Raw genomic sequence first — 16,389 nt, 5'->3', positions numbered from 1 at the left:
TTTGAGTTGTGTTGTCTTTTTCTTGGACAGGGTCTTGCTCTCTCAGGCTGGAATGCAGTGGCACATCCACAGCTCACTGCAGGCTCAGCCTCCCGAGTAGCTGGGACTACAGGTGCGCACCATCACATCTGGCTTTTAACATTTTTCTTTTTTTTTTTTTTTTTTTTTTTTTTTTTTTTTTTTTTTTTTTGAGACCGAGTCTCACTGTCACCCAGGCTGCAGTGCAACAGCGTGATCTCGGCTCACTGCAACCTCTGCCTCCCAGGGTTCAAGCAATTCTCCTGCCTCAGCCTCCTGAATAGCTGGGATTACAGGCGCCCGCCACAACGCCCGGCTAATTTTTAGTAGAGACGGGGTTTCACCATGTTGGCCAGGCTGGTCTCAAACTCCTGACCACAGGTGATCCACCCACCTCAGCCTCCCAAAATGCTGGGATTACAGGCGGGAGCCACGGTTCCCAGTCTGTGCAGTCTTTTTGTTGCTGAGTTGTAGTTAAGTTTATAGTTAATTCAAGTCCAGGAGGACATAAGCACCATGCTGCCAAGGATTTAACTTCCGAATCATCTGGAGTGGCTGTAACATTCCACCCATCCACTTTTAAGCAACTTTCCAACCAAGCAAGCTGCCATTTCCAACTACTATGCACACTCAGAATCTACACCTGCATATAAATATACTCATTTTCTTCCCAATTTTTTTTTTTTTTTGAGATGGAGTTTCACTCTTGTCGCCCACACTGGGGTGCAATGGCATGATATCGGCTCACTGCAACCTTTGCCTCCTGGGTTCAAGTGATTCTCCCACCTCAGCCTCCTGAGTAGCTGGGATTACAGGCATGTGCCACAACGCCTGGCTAATTTTTGTATTTTTAGTAGAGACGGGGTTTCATCATGTTGGCTAGGCTGGTCTCGAACTCCTGACCTCAGGTGATCCACCCACCTCGGCCTCCCAAAGTGCTGGGATTACAGGCGTGAGCTATGATACTCGGCTTCTTCCCAAATTTTAAAAGGTTTTAGGATGCAATTTAAGATGACCCCACATTTTGATAATTTCCTATATTCTGACACCTAAAGCCTACATATAAAAAACACTTGCCTATTTGGCAAGACAGAATTCACCTTTTAGGATAATTAAATGAAAGTCAGAGCCTGGGCCGGCTCTGGCGAAGTTAGACGCTCGGAGCTGGTCTCGGACTGCCGGGTCGTCACCCCTTCAGCGACCCCCGCTGACCATGGCAGTATTTCACGACGAGGTGGAAATCGAGGACTTTCAATATGACGAGGATTCGGAGACATATTCCCTGCCCATGTGGAGATAACTTCTCCATCACCAAGGAAGAGCTGGAGAATGGGGAAGGTGTGGCAATGTGTCCTAGCTGCTCTCTCATTATAAAAGTGATTTATGACAAAGATCAGTTTGCGTGTGGAGAAACAGTCCCAGTGCCTTCAGCCAACAAAGAGTGAGTTAAATGCTGAGGAAGCCTTCAGGAATCCGAATCCTGAACAGCTGGAAATGAGCCCAGATAGAAATTTCAAATGCAAAGCTCCTGGCTTCATGGAGACAACCATTTGTGATTTGCTGTTCTGTAGGCGTGTTGTGGATTCTTTCCATCAACTGCTGATTTCATCTTCAGGAAGCAAGTCCATACATGACGTATCTAGAGTTTGTGCTTAGAACCTTAAATTGGAAGCGTTCTTAATTACCCATCTAAATTTAAAAGAAGATAATTTCAAAAAAAAAAAAAAGGAAGGAAGGAAGAAAATAATCATCCTCAGACGACATAACCAGGCACTCGCGAGATCTTCTAAACTATTTTCACACAGTGATGAGGCTAGTCCCGGCGTCCGCCTTCACTATGAACAGTTGGGCAGAGGCAGGGTTAAGTTGTGGTTCCATCTGGACCTTGCAGGGCCCGCCCACAACCCGTCTCCTGGGAGTTGGGGCAGCTGTGAAAGAGAAGGGCAGATCCCTTTAGTCCTCCTCAGCTGAGCCCAGGCCTGGTACTGATGGCATCGCACTCTCAATCGGCGTCTATTTGCAACAGAACATATGTGAAATAGTTGAGCTTTAAAGGAATTTTTATAACATCAAAACATATTGAGATGACAATGTACCAAAGCAGATACTCATATTAGATTTGTGAATATGAGAAGAATAACAATAAGACAGGCGTGGTGGTGAGGGGCACCTATAGTCCTAGCTACTCGGGAGGCTGAGGCAGGAGGATCACCTGAGCCTGAGAGGACGAGGCTGCAATAAGCTGTGGTTGCACCGCACTCCAGCCTGGGTGACAGAATGAGAGCCCCTCGCTGAAAAAAAAAAAAAGAGAGAGAGAGAGAAAGAAAAAGAAAAATACCAACAATTAAAAAAAAATTTCTTAGTAAGAAAAAAGAAACAGCTCTAACTATATGTCAGGAAATATACCAGGGAGTTATTAAGAGGAAGAAAGAGGCCAGGTGCGGTGGCTCACGCCTGTAATCCCAGCACTTTGGGAGGCCGAGGTGGGCGGATCACCTGAGGTCAGGAGTTCGAGACCAGCCTCACCAACATGGAGAAACCCTGTCTCTAATAAAAATACAAAATTAGCCGGGGTGGTGGCGCATGCTTGTACTCCCAGCTAGTCGGGAGGCTGAGGCAGGAGAATTGCTTGAACCCAGGAGGCAGACGCTGTAGTGAGCCAAGATCACGCCATTGCACAGCAGCTTGGGCAACAAGAGTGAAACTCCATCTCGAAAAAAAAAAAAAAAATTACAAGCTACTTAGAACTGAGAAACAATGAAAGCATTGCGTCCTGACCTGTGACATGTTTCAAAAGCACACCAGGACAAATTTACTATAATGCATTGATTAGAAAACAACAGAGACAAAATAAACTTCCAACCCAAGATACCAGAAAAAAATAAAACTTCAAGAAGGAAATAATAGAAATAAGGTTTTTGGATAATAAAGAGAAAAGCAAATTATGATGGAAAAAGCACTACCACTGACCCCACACAAAAAACCAACAAAGTGAATGACTCAGTCCCAGAAAGACTCCAGCACGGCCCAGGCCAGATGGGTATAGCGGACCAAGGAGCTCAAGGAGCTCAGGCGGCCAGAGGTAAGGAGGCATAAACTCATTAGGACAAAGAGAATGGCTTTTCTTTTTCAAGATGCTTTATTTTTCACAACACAGCGTTCGGCTCATTCTGCCACAAACAAGCTACAAACGCTTGCTCTGCAGCCGAGAGGCCCTCCAGTGGCCATGTTCAAAAACAGAATGAAAATCCGTACGTAGGCCAGGCGCGGTGGCTCACATTGGTAATCCCAGCACTGTGGGAAGCCGCACTGTGGGAGGCAGAGGCAGGCGGATCACCTGAGGTCAGGAGTTCAAGACCAGCCTGGCCAATATGGCAAAACCCCATCTCTACTAAAACTACAAAAATTAGCTGGGCGTGGTGGTGTGACTAAACAGCATGGGAGGCCATGGTCACAGGCTGCTGGGAATGGATTCAAGAGAGGATGAAGTGGCTCAGGAGGTACAGACAAGCACCGGGGAGCCGGGCAGCCAAGGAGAGCGGAGAAATGGGAGGTTGCCAGTACAGGACACGAGGTCCAGGGAGTTCTCACAGAAGGATCATGGGAGAAGTCACAGCGTGTCCGCAGGAAAGTAGAAGGGACAGGCCAGTCCGAGTCTGCAGCAGGGCCTGACGCCAGACAGCACGTGAGGGACAGCGACACCGGGGCCTGATGCAGATGGCAGGGAGACGCGAAGTGGGACTCAGCCACCTGCTGGTGTGAAGAAGGGAGGGACAGACACCACAAAGGGGGCCCCAGGTGTGGCTGGCACCTTCAGGGCCCCCGGTGTGCAGGGGCGTCTCACAACAACTAAACACAACCAGCGCCCAGACGCCATCCCGACTGGGGAAAAAGTTGTAGTGGGCACTATTGAGACAGCAGGCAAAATGTGAGTAACGGTCTTGCACCAATGCTAAATGTCCTGATTTTCATCGTTGTGGATATTAAAAAGTAAACAAAGGGGCCGGGCGCAGTGGCTCAAGCCTGTAATCCCAGCACTTTGGGAGGCCAAGGCGGGTGGATCACTTGAGGTCAGGAGGTCGAGACCAGCCTGGCCAATATGGCAAAACACTGTCTCTACTAAAAATACAAAAATTAGTCCGGCATGGTGGCACACATTTGTAATCCCAGCTACTCGGGAGGCTGAGGCAGGAGAATCGCTTGAACCCAGCAGGCGGAGGGTGCAGTGAGCCGGGATCATGCCACTACACTGCAGACTGGGTGACAAGAGCGAGACTCCGTCTCAAACAAAAAAAGTAAACACTGGGCCGGGTGTGGTGGCTCATGCCTGTAATCCCAGCACTTTGGGAGGCTGAGACAGGCGGATCACGAGGTCAGGAGTTCGAGATCAGCCTCGCCAACATGGTGAAACCCTGTCTCTATTAAATACAAAAATTAGCTGGGCATGGTGGCTCAATGGTAATCCCAGCACTTTGGGAGGCTCAGGTAGGCGGGATCACTTGAGGTCAAGAGTTTGAGACCAGCCTGACCAACATGGTGAAACCCAGTCTCTACTAAAAATACAAAAATTAGCCGGGTGTGGTGGGCCATGCCTGTAGTCCTAGCTACTCAAGAGGCTGAGGCAGAATTGCTTAACCTGGGAGGCAGAGGTTGCAGTGAGCTGAGATGGCACCACTACACTTCAGCCCGGGCGACAGAGCAAGACTCCGTCTCAAAAAAAAAAAAAAAAAAAAAAAATCCCGAAATATTTAAGTATAAAGAAGCATGGTGTCGGCAGCTTACTATCAAATGGATCCCAAAGATACCTGGAGAGCAACTGGAACCGGCAGGGAGAATGGAGAAACCCGGACAGGCCTACAAAGAGCTCTTTGTACTGTTCTTGGCAATTGTTCTGTAAGTTTGATATGACACCAAAATTTAAAATTACCAAAAGTAAATAGAGCCATCTAAACCCAGAATGTGGGGCATTCTCTAGACAACCGGCCTCACCTCTTCAAAGCCTCAATGCCATAGTTAATAACTGTGGGCGGGATTCTTGTAGCTCAAAGAGCTTGAAAACTGTCATCAAATGCAGTGTATAATCCATGGCTGGGTGCTGGACTATGGAAAAAAACAGCTATGAAAGTCATTTTTAGAACATTTTGGCTGGTGTGGTGGCTCATGCCTATAATCCCAGCACTTTGGGAGGCCAGCCTGGGCAACACAGCAAGACCCTTTTGCTATAAAAATTTTAAAAAGCGGTCAGGCATGGTGGCTCATGCTTGTAATCCCAGCACTTTGGGAGGCTGAGGCAGGAGGATCACTTGAGCCCCAAAGTATGAGACCAGCCTGTGAAACACGGCAAAACCCCATCCCTACAAAAATAAAATTAGCTGGGCATGATGGCACACACCTGTAGTCCTAGCTACTTAGGAGGCTGAGGCAAGAGGATTGCTTGAGCCCAGGAGGCAGAGGCTGCAGTGAGCCATAATCATGCTACTGCACTCCAGCCTGGAAGACAGTGAGACCCTGTCTCAAAAAAATAAAACAAAATAAAATAAACATTAAAATAAAAAAATTAGGTATGGTGGCAATAAAAGAACATTTTGGGCAAATCTGAATAGTCTGTGCATTAGAGGATATGAAAAAGACTTGTCATCACCTTGGTGAGGCATGATCATGGCACTGGGATTCTGTGGAAGGCCCGTCTTTTGGAGATTTATGTAGAAATATTTAGAGATGAAGGTTCGTGTCTATAATTGTCTTTGAAATTGTGCGTGTGTACAAGTAAATACGGTAAATGTTCATTGCTGAGATTGAAGCATGGGTGTACAGGTGTTCACTGTAATTCCTATGTTCACTAGAAAACGAACAGGAGGCTGGGCGCGGTGGCTCACGCCTGTAATCCCAGCACTTTGGGAGGCCGAGGCGGGCGGATCACGAGGTCAGGAGATCGAGACCATCCTGGCTAACATGGTGAAACCCCATCTCTACTAAAAAATACAAAAAATTAGCCGGGCGTGGTGGCAGGCACCTGTAGTCCCAGCTACTTGGGAGGCCACTCCAGTCTGGGTGACAGAGTGAGACTCTGTCTCAAAAACAAAAAAAAAAGAAAACGAACAGGAAGTGAATCACTGATGGTTGACGCCGCCCTGCCCTCACCTCATACTTGTCTATCCCCTGCCTCCTGATGTCTCCACCTGATGCCCCCAGAATGCCGAGATCCTGCTTCTCTGAGTCTTCCCTCTTTAGCCCCATCCACCCAGCCACTGAGGCCAAACCCTGACGCCTTTTTCCCATCACACCCCCCAACTGGTACCGCCACCAACACAAGAAGCCTCGTGCCTTTCCTTCTCCCCAGCGCCGCCCCCTGGCAGCCATCGCCCGGCCAGCCACATCTCCCAGCTACTGCACACTCCTGGTTTCCACTCTCACCCCGGCCCAACTCCTACTCCCTAGCGTCCGGTGACCCCCAGCAGTGGGGTGATATGGGTCAGGTCACGTCACTCACTGCCCAAAGACTGCCAAGGCCCTCAACCCTCAGGACTAGTGGTCCACCAGGCCCCAGCCTGCCCAGGGGCCCTGCCCAGCAACGCTGGCTGGCAGGCAGGCACTCCTCAGATCCTGCAGCCCCCAGGTCCCGGCTGCCAGCTCCCTGTCATCATTGGGCCTTGGTTGGGTGCCTCCCTCGACTACCCAATCCAAAGCAGCCCCCCCAGTCAGGCCAGCTCACAGCAGCATCCTCTACCCGCAAGGCCCTGCTCCCGCTGTCTTCACGTTTACTCGTCCCCCGCCTCTCTCCGTGCCAGACATGCCTCTGTCTTGCCCAGGGTACCCCAGCACCTTCAGCAGTGCCTGGTCACACTGGAAAAGACATGCTGAGTGAAATGTGTACCAAAATTATGTAGAGAAATCACTTAAAACTCTCATGTATTGTGTCTTTAAGGACAAAAATATGCATGCAAGTAAAAGGGAGAAGTCACTAAAGAAACAATTAAGAACCCATGTGTTTCGGATTTTTTATGTTCTAATTCCCCGAAAAAATTGTGAACTGACTTGACCTCAGCCTATTTCTTGGTGGGTCTAATAATGTGACCCAGAAGTAATCAGATTCAATGTAATTACATTTCAGAAATATTCAGCAAACATAATGTATGTAAAGTATCATATCCATAAACATTTGGTCTACTTAATCTTTGACTATCATACAATTAACATTTCTTAATTTCAAAAATTATAAATGCCTTCATCTTATTTGAGTAAATCAGATCAATCATGATTTACTAATAGATACACAAAGCCAAAACATTAAAGCATTTTTTAAAACACAAAAGCTTTATTTTATCAAAACAAATCAACAGTCTACCTCTAACAATAATCTTCAAGAGTAACTGCATTGTAAATAACCATAAATGATCCGATCAGAATACATTTAACATAGTATCGCTATAGAATGCAATTAAACGTATAATGTAAATAAAGAACTTAAATTATGCAACTCACAAGATGTAAATGTCATGTGGACATAGAAAACGGACAGAGACAAGATAAACTATTGCCTGGCGCTGAAGAGAAGAGCTCTCACTCAACACAGCCCAGCTGCGGGGCACCTCTCTCTAGCCCCACGACGTAGACACAGGAGCCCTTCTTTTGAGATGGAGTCTCGCTCTGTCACCCAGGCTGGAGTGCAGTGGCGCTATCTTGGTTCACTGCAACCTCTGCCTCCTGAGTTCAACAATTCTCCTGCCTCAGCCTCCTGAGTAGCTGGGACTACAGGCGCCAACACGCCTGGCTAATTTTTGTATTGTTAGTAGAGACGGGGTCTCATCATGTTGGCCAAGCTGGTCTCGAACTCCTGGCCTCAAATGATCCACCTGCCTCAGCCTCCCAGAGTGCTGGGATCACAGGCGTGAGTCACTGCGCCAGGCCTGGGAGCCCTTCTTTAAAGAGGTTCTTGTTTGTTGCAGCAACCTCAGCTTGTTCTCTAGTCAGACTCCTGCCTGGGTCAACAGCAGCAATTCCCCCACAGCTTGGACCAGGTACAAAGTCAGGACCCTGTGGATCTATTTCACTAAGGTCTGCTCACTCCTAGACGGCCAAAGAGCCACTGACCCTGGCCACTGCAACGCTGAGGCCGGGACCTGGAACTCAGGTCCCCCAAAGGCAGGGCCCAGGACCCTGGAACTCGGGTCCCCCCAAGGCAGGGCCCAGAACCAGCCGTGACTTGACACCTTCTTCCTTTTGGGCCACTGAGGGGCTGACTGAACTCCCGCATTCAAACCATAAGTCTGGTTCCAGCCAACCACGATGGCTTGCTGCAGGCCACTGCCACGACCACAGACAGGATCACGGCAGGGTGGCTGTCCTGAGGGACTGGATATGCTGGCGCTAACACGCCGGCTCCTCCCTAGTCACCCAGTCCACAGAAGTACAGTCACCCGGTCCACAGAAATATATGCACCCAGTACACAGAAGTATAGTCACCCGGTCCACAGAAGTATATGCACCCGTACACAGAAGCACAGTCACCCGGTCCACAGAAGCATAGTCACCGGTCGCAGAAGTACATTACCCAGTCCGCAGAAGCATAGTCACCCAGTCCACAGAAATATATTCACCCAGTACACAGAAGCACAGTCACCCGGTCCACAGAAATATATGCACCCAGTACACAGAAGCACAGTCACCCAGTCCACAGAAATATATTCACCCAGTACACAGAAGCATAGTCACCCTGTCCACAGAAATATATGCACCCAGTACACAGAAGCATAGTCACCCGGTCGGCAGAAATATGCACCCAGTACACAGAAGCATAGTCACCGGCAGAAGTACATTTACCCAGTCCGCAGAAGCATAGTCACCCTGTCCACAGAAGTATATGCACCCGGTCCACAGAAGCACAGTCACCCGGTCCACAGAAGCATAGTCACCCGGTCGGCAGAAGTACATTTACCCAGTCCGCAGAAGCATAGTCACCCTGTCCACAGAAGTATATGCACCCGGTCCACAGAAGCACAGTCACCCGGTCCACAGAAGCATAGTCACCCGGTCGGCAGAAGTACATTTACCCAGTCCGCAGAAGTATAGTCACCCAGTCCACAGAAGTATATTTCTTATTAACCTGCTGGGTATATCTGAAGTCCAGATCAGACTATTTGACACTTACCTGCATTTTTGTTTCTCTTTCTTTTTTGGGGTGGGTGGGGGTGGGGCAGGGTCTTGCCCTGTTGCCCAGGCTGGAGTGCAGTGGTATGATCTCAGCTCACTGCAGCCTCGACCTCCCTGGCTCAATTGGTCTTCCCTCTCAGCCCCCGCCCCGAGTAGCTGGGACTACAGGCATACACCACCACACCAGGCTAATTTTTGTACTTTTTAGTAGAGATGGGGTCTTCCCATGTTGCCCAGGCTGGTCTCAAACTCCTGGGCTCAAGAGATCCTCCCACTTCAGCCTCCCAAAGTGCTGGGATTACAGACGTGAACCACTGTGCCTGGCCAGTTTTTGTTTTTCTATTCTTGCTTTTATCCCTTTCACAAGTTTTTCTGAGGGCAAAAATCATGTCCTACACACCGTCAGCCCCAGTGCAATACACCGTACAGAGCAGGTGCCCAATTTGCTATCTGACAATTGCCTCTTCACAGTCATTTATACACTGAGTGTAACACATGTAGGCTGTGACTATTACTTTAATAAATGACAAGTTATATCATTAATGAGCAGAGCTTTGTTCATACTGGACTTAGTATTTGATGTTAGATTCCAGGAAACAAAGGATAGTTTGAGTTATCCTTAGGAAAAAAGAGGGACATTGATAAGTAAAATTTGTAAAATTCTAAAAATCTACCTGGCCTACCACTAACCTTTTTAAGAGAATCTCCATGTCTTTCCTGGATGTATTTCAGGAATGCTGTGGTCCACTGCAGAGTTGTGGCCTTGTCAGTCTCGGCATTGCAGAACGGCACTAAGAGATTCAACTCATCACAGCAAATGCGGATTCTGCGCCTACAGTCAAAACCCAAAGTCATCACCAAGAGAGGCCGGAGCAAAACAAACATGTAAAAGGAAGTGTCTCACGGTAGCACTTGAGGGAACCAGAGCTCGTGAAGCCTGGCCACTGAGTGCTACGGAAGCGCCCGTCACCACAGGAAGCCCCACGGCTTTGCCACGGCCTTGTCTACAGAGGCAGCTACTGCCTTCGGGAGGCCAGAGCATCCTTGGGTGCCCTTGGCGGGCCCATGACCCACACGCTCCCGAAAGCTTTCCCTATTTACTTCTCACGGGCCAGGTTCAAGTCTTTAGATTAGGGATGGCTCCAAAGCCCCTGAAACTGGAAGCAACATTTTGTGTCTGACACCTTCTTCCATTTGGACCACTGAGGGGTCCAAATTGGGCAGATAACTCTTTCATTCAAGACTGATATTACTTGCCCTTCATGGGCTAAATACCCTACCAGGAACTCATGCACAGCTTTCTCCAAGGGGCCCTGATTCAGAAAGGATCATGGCCCAACACTCTGTTAATATCCTGAAACTTGGTCTTTGTAAAGATAAACAATTGGAGTCTTATTAGACTATTTCTTAAACTTTTACATATTACATTCAGTAACATGCAAAGTCCTAAACAAGCAGATACTGAGCAACTTATTCAATATGGCCCTTGTTACTCATCTTCACGCCTGTGTGTTTAGAACTTTAATCAGAGACTTTGCCGGTAAAACAGCAGCTGGCATTTACTAGGTGCTTTTGGACTTCTAGGCATTGAGCCAAACACTCTTTACGCATCAGCTCATTGAACTCTAACCACAAGTCTAGGCAGTAGAGCTAGAAGTCAGACTTTCAAACTGTCAACATACGGTGTCGGGCTTTCCACATAGCAGGTACTCAATAAATGTCTATTAAATAAATGTCGGAGCAAGCAAAATGCCCTTCATAATTCACAGTAGGTTTAGGCCCTCAGTTAGTCTATGTGTATAGAAGTATCATAAAAATATATTAGCTGGCTTTTTAATTTTCTTTCTTTGGGGGATGGGTCTCCCTTTGTGGCCCAGGATGGAGTGCAGTGGCATGATCACAGCTGATTACAGTGCTGACCTCCCAAGCTCAAGCGATCCTCCCACACCTCAGCCTCCCAAGCAGCTGGGGCAACAGGTGTGCACCACCACCACTAGTATTGTTGGTTTTTCTTTAGAGACGGGGACTTGTTATGTTGCCCAGGCTGGTTTCAAACTCCCAGGCTCAAGCAACCCTCCCACTTCGGCCCACAGCCATGAGCCACTGCACCCTGCCCTAGCTTGAATAGATCCCTTTAAAAGAAATTGCCATGCCAGGCACAGTGGCTCACGCCTGTAATCCCAATACTTTGGGAGGCCAAGGCAGGCAGATCACGAGGTCAGGAGATCGACACCATCCTAACACGGTGAAACCCCGTCTCTACTAAAAAATACAAAAAAATTAGCCAGGTGTGGTGGCGGGCGCCTGTAGTCCCAGCTACTCGGCAGGCTGAGGCAGGAGAATGGCGTGAACCCGGGAGGCGGAGCTTCCAGTGAGCAGAGATCGCGCCACTGCACTCCAGCCTGGGCGACAGAGCAAGACTCCGTCTCAAAAAAAAAAAAAGAACCAGGCAAAACTTGCAGAACTCAGTTGGCTGGTAAGCAGCAGTTACCATAACAGGCTGACCACTCTCCTCAGAAAGGCCTGCAGTCAGGGCTGGCCCTTAGCGGAGTCTGCGAACCTAGATTCGGGGAGTTAAGAGTGCCCCCAGAACCTACAGTGTGCAAACAGTATGGTTGACACTGAACACCTGCTCTCCTTCTGGGAGACTGGACTGTGGTTGCATGCATGGAGGGAGTGCCTACGTGACATGCCCCTGGTCTCTAGCGAGCTTTCCCGGTTGGCAACATCTCACCCACGTTTTCAGACCACATGGCTGGGGGCATGAGGGGCATCTTGCCTGACTCCACAGGGCACGCTCTTAGAAGCTTGCACCTCATCTCCTGCCTTCTCCCCACGCGCCTTTGCTGATCGCACCTGGCATCCTTTCTCCATAGTAAGTCACAGCCTGAGAGTGACTGCATGCTGAGTCCCGGGGTCTTCCTAGTGAGCCAGAGGGCCTGGGCACAGTCTGGGGATCCTTGATCCATCTGGGAAAGTTAACGATGCTCCTACTTCCTTTATTCCCTCTGAACGCAGAAATGGCTAAGGATCATTTATCTGTGATAACCACGTATGACTAAGGTAATCACATGAGCCAGCCTGACAAGCAGTCGCACATATTACCTTCTATCTCTTTCCATTCGGTTATGCCTCTCCCTACGCTGAGACCTTCCTCCCTGGGGCCCACACTGGGCCTGCTCCCCCAGGTTTGCCTGTGAGGACTCCGAGGGCTGCCAAGTGCCTTGTGTGGCGGTGGCACCTTCACCCACATTCTGAATCTCTCCAAGGGCTCTTCGCTCTACATTTGTGTCCAACTGACGCATTCTACTCCGACTCCTCTTCAGTGCTTGTTTGCATAGCGCTTCTTCTTTGCGAAAGAAGAAAAAAGTGGTTTTTAATATTTTATTCTTATCTCAATTAATGCTGAATACAGTTTTGGCCTTTTCAATCCAACATATAAACATTATTGGGTAAGCAGCACAGAGAACTGAACCACAAAGAGCTGTACTAATGCAGTTATTCAGCATCAGCAGGGAACTTCATGAAGCCCAAGCCTATTTTATACAACGAAACTGAACAAGAATCAATCACATTAAATACGTCTTCCAAGTGCTATGCAACCAATATGACCTCATCCAAAGTCCCTCTTTTTAATCAACAGTTGTTATCTATGAATACAGAAAACAAGGAAGTTGTTTACTTTTTCTAAAGGTCAGAATGGGGGAAAAAAAAAACCACCTGGACATATTTCCTCCCAAAAATATTTTCTTTATATACAATTATTCTAAGAACAAGAAAAAAAAAAACAATTATTCTAATATGACAGTATTTTTACTGCAATGCTCAGAACAAAACCGAAGCAGCGTAAGTGTGTGCCCTCGCCTCAGAAGCGGCTCTCCTCCCCAAAGCAGTAAGAAGTAGCGTCCAAGCTCTTCTGCTGCCTAACAGGATATTCCACGTGTGCATACGTGGAACTGTATCCATCAAATAAATGCAGGCACGTGACTGGCAGGTGCACTCACGTGCACACGTATGCCACACAAAGCACACATTTCAGAAGGATGATGAAGCTTTCAGCAGGAGAGAGAGGAATTTTGGTGATATTTTGTTCCTTAACCTGAGTAGTCAGCACAGAGGCTGCTTTAATACTCATCTTTGTATCTTACAAATGTGAACATATACTTTGGCATAAAATTTCATAGGGAGGAAAAGGAGTGACTGACACGGGAGAAGGCGGTAGCTCTTCATCCCGTCCTGTCTTCACCAACTCTTGGAAAGCTGAGTGTAAGGAGTGTTCTTTTTATTAGGTCACTTTACAAATCACTGTTGCCCAGGGAGTAAGAGGCTATGCAGGTTAGCACAGCAGTGCCTTCAGCAGTGACTTTATTTCCAAACTTTCCGAATCACCTTACGGCCTCTCCCTGGCAGCCCAAGGTCCTCCTATTAGCAGCACCTATCCAAAGGCTTTCGGCAGATGTTAGATGACTGCCTCACTCATGGAGTATAAAATAAGGAAAATAAAAAACTACAAAGTACTTTCAATAACTTGAAAATAACTGAAAATTTATGTAAGTCTATCACTTTACTGTTAAGAAAAGGCCCTCAAACTCAACGTTCTCACACTAAGATTAATTATGTTTGAGAATCAGAATAATGTTTAAAGTGAGAAGACGGGGAAGCGGATGGATGGATCCCTGAGATACACAGACACCTCCAAGACTGTTTCACATGTGTACAAACCATCTGTCTCCCCTGCCCCCCACGGCCCAAATGCCATCAGCCACAGGGCTCTGTCAGAAGAAAGCTCCCACTACCTGCTGCTTCATCGCTTACCTCCCACTTTAATCCAAACTTGCTCAGGCAAAGCTTTGTTCCTACTACCTAACGTCTGTTTAGTGGATTCAATTTCTTGCTGATAACAGAAAGAAAATGCTCTAGGCAATCCAATATCCTGGTGCTTGGCAGCTTCAAGTATAGAACATGAGTTACTAGAACTCTGGAAAAAAACGAAGCAACAGGAATTTTATCAATATGTGGCTTAATCTCCTCTTCACTGCACAAGTAAAACGCACTTAACAAACATCAAAGTTACTAACAGGTAATTTGAAGAACTTTAGTTGCACTGAAAATTTTAAAATATTCCCATACCACATACTCAACTTCCACAGGTTTTTTTTTTTTTTTTTTTTTTTGAGACAGGGTCTCACTCTGTCGCCCAGACTGGAGTGCAGTGGCGCAATGTCAGCCCACCACAACCTCCGCCTCCCAGGCTCAAGCGATTCTCCTGCCTCAGCCTCCTGAGTAGCTGGGATTACAGGTGTCCGCCACTACTGCCCGGTTAATTTTCGTACGGGGTTTCACCATGTTGGCCAGGCTGGTCTTGCACTCCTGACCTCAAATGACCCACCCACCTCGGCCTCCCAAAGTGCTGGGATTACAGGTGTGAGCCTCGGCGCCCAGCTTAAAAGGTTATTAAGCTCACTGAAGGGAAAAAAAAAGTACTTGGGACCTAAGCAAAATAAGTTAAAATTCACCCATTTAATACAAAAGAGCAAAGCTTCAAAAATCATGTCCCCTACCTGTGTCTGTGAAACATTAGAATTTCCACTAGTAGAGCAAGCATTTGTAGTAAACAGTGGGTATGTAAATTGCAAAGCAGTAGTTGTAGCAGCAGTTTTATTTTTCACTAATGTTGTACATTTGTTTTGTTGCTGATGAAGAGGAACATTCATTAATTCAGATGGATGTCGAATAAGAGCTACCAAACTGCCAAGACAAAAGAAAGCCCAGAAGTGTCAGGAATAGGTAGCAGACAAGCATCCACCATCCCACTCTCATGGCTCTGGCCAGTTTTTCCAGACAGCAACTCAACTCTCATCCTGGAAATCTCTACACAACAATTAGCAACTAGCGCTGCTGTGGAAGTCCTCCCCTTCCTAGGCAGGAAAAGCAAAACTGCGCCACCTCCCTGCTCTCATCACACCCTGACACCAACCTCACTTTGCCATCCTCCAGTCTGACCACGATGGGCAACTACAGGCTGGGATGAGCAGAAAACTGCGGACTCAGCCCCTTCCGCAGCCATCCCTGAGGGTCACCAAGGGGGCGACTGCATGCTGGAGCCTCATTTTAGAGCTCAAAGCCTGCAAACCCCGGTCGGCCCTTCCTAGGCTTCCCTGACATCTAAGAGTGCCACCCAGAGCACACGGTTCCCAGGAATTCTGCGCGCTCGGCCCCACTCTCCAGGCGGGGCCACTGAGGCGGGGGTGTTTAGTTCCTGGAAGTACCTGCTCCCCGGGGCCCGCACAGCGCACACAGCCTTTCGGGGCGGCCCCAGACCCGGTGAGGTCCGCGCCCTGTGCCGCCGGGAGGGCAGGCTGGGGGCGTGCACAGCGAGGGCCCCCTTTGCCTCCGCCCCGGCCTCCACCCGGGCCCCGCCAGCCCCCGGCCGCCGGGCACGCACTTGTTGAGCGCCACGCCCGGCTCGGGGGGCTCGGGGCCGCGCGGCGCGGGCGGCGGCTCGGCGGGGATGCTGTTGAAGCGGTCCTCCAGGCGGACGCGCACGGCCGGCTTGGCCCGGGCCTCGGGCGCGCCCTCGGGTCCAGCCGCGCCCGCGTCCTCCTTGGCGGCGCCGTCGGCCCGGGCCCTCGCTCCGTCCCCGCTGCCAGACGTCTTCTCCGCCCCGCCCGCCTCGCTCAGCAGCATCATGCGCAGCTCCTGGAAGTCGATGTGGCTCAGGCAGGGCGCGTCGGCCGCCAGCGCGGACGGGCACAGCACGGGGTACACGGGCGCCGCGCCCCCCAGACCGCCCGCCGCGAAGCCGCCCGCGCCTGCGCCCGGGCCCGCCGCCGCCAGCAGCGCCGAGTTGAGGCGCGTCTCGAGCTCGCCGTCAGCCGCCGCCTCCATGTGCGAGTAGAGGATGTGCTGCAGCTGCGTGTACTCCACCTCCGTCATCTCCACCAGGCTCAGGTCGGTGGTCGTGAAGCTCAGCCCCGGCTCGCCCAGCGCCGCGTCCCCGCCGCCCGCGCCCTCGACGCCCCCCTCGCCGCCTGCCGCGCCTGCCTCCGGCGGCGGCTCCCGCGGTCCGGGGCCCGACATGGCGGCGCGGCGCGGCCCAACGGCGGCGAGGGCGACGCGGGCGGCGGGAGGCGGGAGGCGGGAGGCGACCCCCGGCCCGAGCACTACTCTGCGCCGGCCACAGCTGGCGCGCCGTTGGGGGAGGGAAAACCGCTGAGTGCC

General features: G+C 49.7%; 2 protein-coding genes across 6 annotated transcripts in view; one reads left to right on the top strand and one right to left on the bottom strand.

The window, feature by feature from the left end:
- TCFL5 (transcription factor like 5) overlaps nucleotides 1–16,389 on the bottom strand; it is a 20,109-nt gene extending 3,720 nt beyond the window's left edge. The window contains exons 1-5 of one of the 5 annotated variants that reach the window (XM_030826038.1): nucleotides 15,614–16,389; nucleotides 14,730–14,916; nucleotides 13,984–14,146; nucleotides 12,274–12,517; nucleotides 9,859–10,000 (exon numbers count right to left, since the gene is read on the bottom strand). In XM_030826038.1, the coding sequence (XP_030681898.1) occupies nucleotides 9,859–10,000; nucleotides 12,274–12,517; nucleotides 13,984–14,146; nucleotides 14,730–14,916; nucleotides 15,614–16,248 (1,371 nt within the window). In that variant the 5' untranslated portion in view covers nucleotides 16,249–16,389. Of the gene's footprint in view, nucleotides 1–9,858; nucleotides 10,001–12,273; nucleotides 12,518–13,983; nucleotides 14,147–14,729; nucleotides 14,920–15,613 lie in introns of all 5 variants that reach the window. The other 4 variants (XM_030826037.1, XM_030826039.1, XM_030826040.1 and 1 more) reach the window with 4 other exon arrangements.
- DPH3P1 lies at nucleotides 959–1,745 on the top strand. The gene is given in 2 exon segments (XM_012511976.2): nucleotides 959–1,296; nucleotides 1,298–1,745. Coding segments are annotated over 2 exon segments (231 nt in total). The 5' UTR covers nucleotides 959–1,231; the 3' UTR covers nucleotides 1,464–1,745.

The sequence above is a fragment of the Nomascus leucogenys genome, chromosome 13 (assembly GCF_006542625.1).
Source record: "Nomascus leucogenys isolate Asia chromosome 13, Asia_NLE_v1, whole genome shotgun sequence".
NCBI lineage: Eukaryota > Metazoa > Chordata > Mammalia > Primates > Hylobatidae > Nomascus > Nomascus leucogenys.
The sequence above is the reverse complement of the archived record's forward strand: the minus strand, read 5'-3'. Positions and strand labels throughout refer to the sequence as shown.